Consider the following 6,046-nt stretch of genomic DNA (forward strand, 5'->3'; position numbering starts at 1 on the left):
GGGTGCAACAATGAATGAATGGAATTCCAAAATCTCTGTGGATGTTCTTTGAAATGAAAAATAAACTAAATAATTTTTTTAAAAAAGCAAAGATATCATCTTTTAAACAGTAAGCTCAGAGTTCATTTGCTGAAATGACCATAATTGTATGAGGTGGAATATTATTAACTAGTGGGATCCACAATATCCAGCTGCTAACTTTCCCCAGGTTTGTCTCTTACAGTTATTTGTAAAGGCCTTTTAGATATGTGATCCCTTTTGTGGAAACTAGGTATAGCGTCACAGTGTTGTACAGCACAATTTCAACAAATCCCATTTTCTTCTCCACCCCCCCCATTTTCTTCTTAACAGACAGCTTCTAATTTAAAACTTTCCAACTTCTAGTCCTGTCTACTTTCTATTTATTGTATCTAGCCTCTTGTATTAGAAATAGCTTGCCCTATCCAGAAATAATATTCATGGTCTTTTAAAAACTTTTTACTATTATTTGAATGAGAGTTTATGGAGCAGATTAGTTTTCTGTTCAACAGTTCATACACATTTTGATGACATTGGTTATAATCTCCACAGAGTAACAATACGACCAAGGCCTCCCTGTGTTACTGTTTCCACTTGATCTTCTTTCCCATACCTACTGCTTCCCGACAGATGATGCCCCTTAGGTCTCCTTTGGGTGATTGTTCTGAGGCATGCATGTCCCCTAATGATGATGTTCACAGTATAAGGCTGGTTATTGTTGGACTACAAGTTGAGCCACCTGGGGAGTTTCATTCCAGACTTAAAGGATGTGTAAGGGGTATAAGTCACAGGAGTTCCACCAGTTTATTCAAGGTGAATGTTATAAAATATGAATACTTCCAGTCTAGCTAGCTCTATTAGGTATTCTATCACCTGCATACCAACCAAGTGCACTCTTAAATATATGAAATATGCAGCACTTAAAAGTTTTTTGCACAAGGAATTTTATAAGCTCAGTAGCCACAAACATACATTTGGTGCATATAAACATTAGATATTTGTGGTTGTATAAACAGCTGTAATTAATTTCTTTTTAAAGAAATTAAAGTCATACTTGATGTGACATCTTTCTTTATCCTTCTTAAAATACTGACTTGAAAAGTGTTCCTTTAATAACACTAAGAAATCTTTCTATTTTAAAAGTATTGTGTAAGTGTAGGTTTTTTAATAAATTCAAGCTATCTTCCTTGCCAAAATATTCATATCCTTGTAGTTCATTTCCTGGAACCTAAGAGGTGGTGATGGTGTTGTTTTGTTGTTGATTGCCATCAAGTTGAGCACAACTGATAGCAACCCTATGAACAAAAGGTCTAAGTCTATAACTATCGACGTTTATCAAAAAGAGTTAGTCGTATGTTACTATATTCATCATGTGACTCTCTTCTCTTTTGGAGAACTATAGGCTCTCCAAGGAAGGATCTAGTTTCGTCTCTGGACTCCTGTCTTTATAACCTTGGGTAATTAATAATTATCCACATCTTCTCATTCTTACTTTAATATTTAAACTCCTAAAAAATCCTAGGGCTGAAGTCTTTTATCATCCTACATCTATGGTATCTTCTTTTACCTTAAACCTGTGAGCTGGAACCTATCAGCACTGCCCTGTGTATCTGTCTTTCAGCCTTTGCTAGGCTACAGTCTTATCACATTTTTATTGTTTGTTTTAGTGGAAAAGAGTTGAGTTTTCCTTCCCTGACAGATTTCTGTCTTATATAAGTTCTGACTTTCACAAGTGTATGTTGTTGTTGTTGTTGTTGTTGTTGTTGTTAGGTGTCACTGAGTGAACTACTACTCATAACAACCCTACGAACAACAGATTGGCATGTTGCCCTGTCCTGCACCATTCTTATGATCTCTGCTGTCCTTGCGCCCAATATTATTGTCACTGTGTCACTTCATCTCATTGGGGATCATTTTCTCTTTCTCTATTTAAGCATATATATAAATATAGATACTAGCATTTTTTTATTACATAAGGGATCATTTTATAGGCCTCCCTTTGCTTGCTTTATTCTTATATTAAATATCTTGGCTATCTTCAGTATTTGAGGATATTTCTTTTCTCTGAAGCCTGTGTTTACTATAAGATTGACATAAACTGGTCATCCAATAAAATTAACAAATACTAGTTTATAATCCTGCCATTTTTTTCCCCTCACTGCATTTCTGAGCATTGACCTTTCCAAACAAATCTGTCTTCAAAGAAATGAAAGTGCTCTAATTTGGAAGCAAAGGTATTGACACTTTATCCCACATATTTTGGGTATGTTATCTGATGGGCATTCAGGAGACAATGAGATTGGCACAGGACAGAGCAGAGTTTAGGGCTGTTGTACATAGGGTCGCTATGAGTCGCAAGCGACTCAACGGCACATTAACAACAACAACATCTGACGAAAACAGTCCTTCAAAAAGGATCTAATATTTAGAAAAGTAGAGGGTCAGCAAAGGAGAAGATCTTCAATGAGATGGATTAACATAGAATTGTCCACAGTGCAACTGAGGACTAAATACAGCAGGGATTGTGAGGGTAGACAGGATTGGGCAGGATTTCATTTGGTTGTATGTAGAGTCACTATGAATCGAGTGAACATAATTTTCTCCATCATAGATTGTCAAAGTAATCATAAAGTCCTCTTGTTGACTTGTCATTTCTTCTTCCAGTTGGTGAACAGACAGTTGTACGGAGCTTTCCCATTGCCTCTATCACCAAAGAAAAGAAGATCACGATGCAGAACCAGCTACAGCAGAATATGCAAGAAGGACTACAGATCACATCTGCATCTTTTCAGGTATTTAGGAAAGGAGGCCATTATTCTCTTATACAAAAGTTTTCAGATATTTAATGCTGCTGCCATTTTCCATGTTTAGAAGTTAGAGGATGTCATCTAGCTGAGAGTGTACTCTGCTGAGTAAGCTCATGAATAGTCTTGAGTTGAATCATTCATTTCATGAGCACATAGTCAGTTTGGAATAACAACAAATCCTTAATATTTAGTAATTTAAGCAACTCATATATACACATTTGGCTTTTGTTCTCTCTCAAGTCATACCTCAATTTAATAAAATACTTAAATTAAAAAGCAGTTATCTTGGCATCTATTTCAGAAAGAAATGCTCCATGCCTTTTCTGTGCATGTAAAATTCTGGAAGCATGTGTAGAGCTACAGTCCTATTGGTACTAACTGAATCCAAACAAACCAGTTTCCATTAAGCCAGTGTATATTAGAGTGGAATTAAGCTCCAAAGTTTTCACTGGCTGATTTTTTGGAGGCTGATCACCAAATCTTTCCTCCAGGGTGCCTCTGAGTAGGACTGACAACCTTTTTGTAATGGCAGAGAGTTCATTAACCCTTTACAGCACTCGTCTTAACCCAGGATTAACCCCTTATACAGCAAGAGGGGTTTTTACCCCCAGAAGCTGCTGACCATATGAGTGTGGCATTACTTATGCAAAGCAGATACTGGCAATCAAATCGACAAAACGATTAACAAAACTAACAAAGGAAAAGAAAGAAAAGACACAAATAATCCAATTAAGAGATTAAAGAAGCAATGTCACAACAGAACCAACTAAAACAAAAAGGTTAACAATGGAATATTATGAAAAGCCATACTCAAACAAATAGGAAAATGTAGAGGAAATGGACAAATACTTGGAAACTCACAACCTACCTAAACTGACACAGACCTAAGTAGAACACCTGAACAGACCTGTTACAAAAGAAGAAATTGAACAGATAATAAAATAACTTCCAACCAAAAGAAAAAGTCCTTGACCTGATGGTTTTACTACTGAAGTTTATCATTCAGAGAAGAACTGTCACCAATTCTACATACGTAAAGTATTTCAGAAAATAGAAAAAGCTAACATTCTCCCAGACTCATTCTGTGAAGCAAACATATCCTTGATACGAAAGTCAGATAAAGATACCACCAAAATAGAAAACTGTAGGCCAGTATCTCTCATTAACATAGATGCAAAAATCCTCAATAAAATCCTGGCCACTAGAATCTAGCAGTACATAAAAAAATCCAAAGAAGATGGCGAACAAACACATGTTCAAAATCCCTAGCTCTCAGGGAGATGCAAATCAAAACAACTTTGAGATCCCGTCTCACCCCAGTAACAATAGCAAAATTCAACAAAACAGCAAACAGCAAATGCTGCTGTGTTTATGGAGAGGTTAGAACCATTATACCCTGCTGATGGACGTGTAAAATGGTGCAACCACTACGGAAGGTAGTATGACGCTTTCTCAAAGAGTTGGAAATGGAAATACCTTTGGACCCAGCAATTCCACTACTGGTAATATACTCTAATGAATTCAGAGATGCCATCAAAACAAAGGTATACAGTTGCATACCCATGTTTATTGCTGCATTATTCACAATAGCAAAGAAATGAAAGCAACCCAAGTGCCCATCAACAAATGAATGGATAGAAGAACTATAGTATATTCGCACAATAAGATACTACACAGCACTGAAAAACAATGAACTCATAAAATACTCCAGTGACAGAAGAAATACATGTATGACCCTTGAGGAAATAATGCTGAGTGAAATATCTCAGTAACAAGGACAAGTACTGTATAACACCACTGTTATAAAACAACACTGACAGGGCCTTGGGGGAAAACTAAGGAAAGAGGGGATAGATAAAAAAAAACACTGCATTGGAACAAATAAAGGAAAGGACTGTTTAAAAGGAATATATGATTAGGTACTATTTGTATGACAACAGTCTAAAATAAAAAGTCATAGCAAAATGAACAGGGGGAGGAGTAGGGAGTGAAGGGAAAAAATAATGCAACAAAGAAAGTGAACGGGAGTAAAGAGGAAAAAGTGTAACAGTGAATAAATGAAAATCCAAATTTTCTGTAAACTTTCGTTAAAAATCACAATTAAAAAAAAACAAACAAAACCCTAACCAACCACTGGAAGAAGTTATCTTTTTACTTTTCCTTTAAAAAAAATAGTAATTCTTCAAGAAGCTGTACTGCAATCCCAGAGGTATGCGGTTTGAGATGCTCTGCTGAAGAAGGAGGGAGAGTCTTCTGTACCAGTCAGATCCAATTTGATGGTATACACACACACATACACACACAAATTAAAAAGAAAAAAAATTTATTCTGTGAAATTTTGCTTTTCCTATATTTCATACATCTCATACAGGCCATGGTCTTCGCAATCACCTGTTATGCATCAGAGGGTTGGACAATGACCAAGGAGGATAGAAGGAGAATTGATGCCTTGAGCTATGGTGCTGGAGAAGAGTATTGAGAATACCATGGACTGCTAGGAAAACAAATAGATTTGGCCTGGAGAGGGTTAAACCGGGTGGCTCCTTGGAGGCAAGGATTCTGAGGCTCCGTCTAACTTACTTTGGACATGTTGTGAGGAGAGACCGGTCCTTAGAGAGGGACATCATGCTTGGGAGGGTGGAGGGACGGCGCAGGAGAGGAAGGCCCTCTATGAGGTGGATTGATTCAGTGACTGGGATAATTGGGATGGGAGTGTCAGAGACAGTGCGATTGGCACAGGACAGAGCGGAGTTTAGGGCTGTTGTACATAGGGTCGCTATGAGTCGCAGGCGACTCGACGGCACATAACAACAACAACAATACTTCATGCTTTGTCTCTCTCTTCTTAAAATTCCAGAGACTCCATTTCTTGCCTATTCCTTTCAGCCAAGGTCTCCAAGTAACTCCTTGTGCTAAATATGTGAAAATGTGAGATGCTAATCTTTAGGCTTCAGACTTTGTCCTATCCCTGTGACTCCCTGAGAATTTCCTCACTGTTCCACCAGCCAAAGAGTACTAAACTGCAACATTTTGTGTCTGGATTAGTATGGATTCTAGTCAAGGGAGATAATTTCCTCCTCACAGTATTATACATAGATGTTTAGTATCTCCAGGTACAAGGGACTTTATTAGACCAACTTTCCCATCTAGAATGAACAGCTGAAAATTGAATTCATGTTTGCTACTTGACAAACTACAAAGTAATTTCCCCATTCATTGTA

The 6,046-nt window shown here is 37.2% G+C and overlaps 1 protein-coding gene across 1 annotated transcript in view; it reads left to right on the forward strand.

The window, feature by feature from the left end:
- Positions 1–6,046, forward strand: part of SBF2 (SET binding factor 2) — a 510,367-nt gene that overhangs the window by 418,488 nt on the left and 85,833 nt on the right. Inside the window, exon 23 of the mRNA XM_006885420.1 lies at positions 2,683–2,810. Within this exon, the coding sequence (XP_006885482.1) occupies positions 2,683–2,810 (128 nt within the window). The remainder of the gene's footprint in view (positions 1–2,682; positions 2,811–6,046) is intronic.

The sequence above is a fragment of the Elephantulus edwardii genome, unplaced genomic scaffold, assembly GCF_000299155.1.
Source record: "Elephantulus edwardii isolate Elephantulus edwardi_28Jun2011 unplaced genomic scaffold, EleEdw1.0 scaffold00044, whole genome shotgun sequence".
Lineage (NCBI taxonomy): Eukaryota > Metazoa > Chordata > Mammalia > Macroscelidea > Macroscelididae > Elephantulus > Elephantulus edwardii.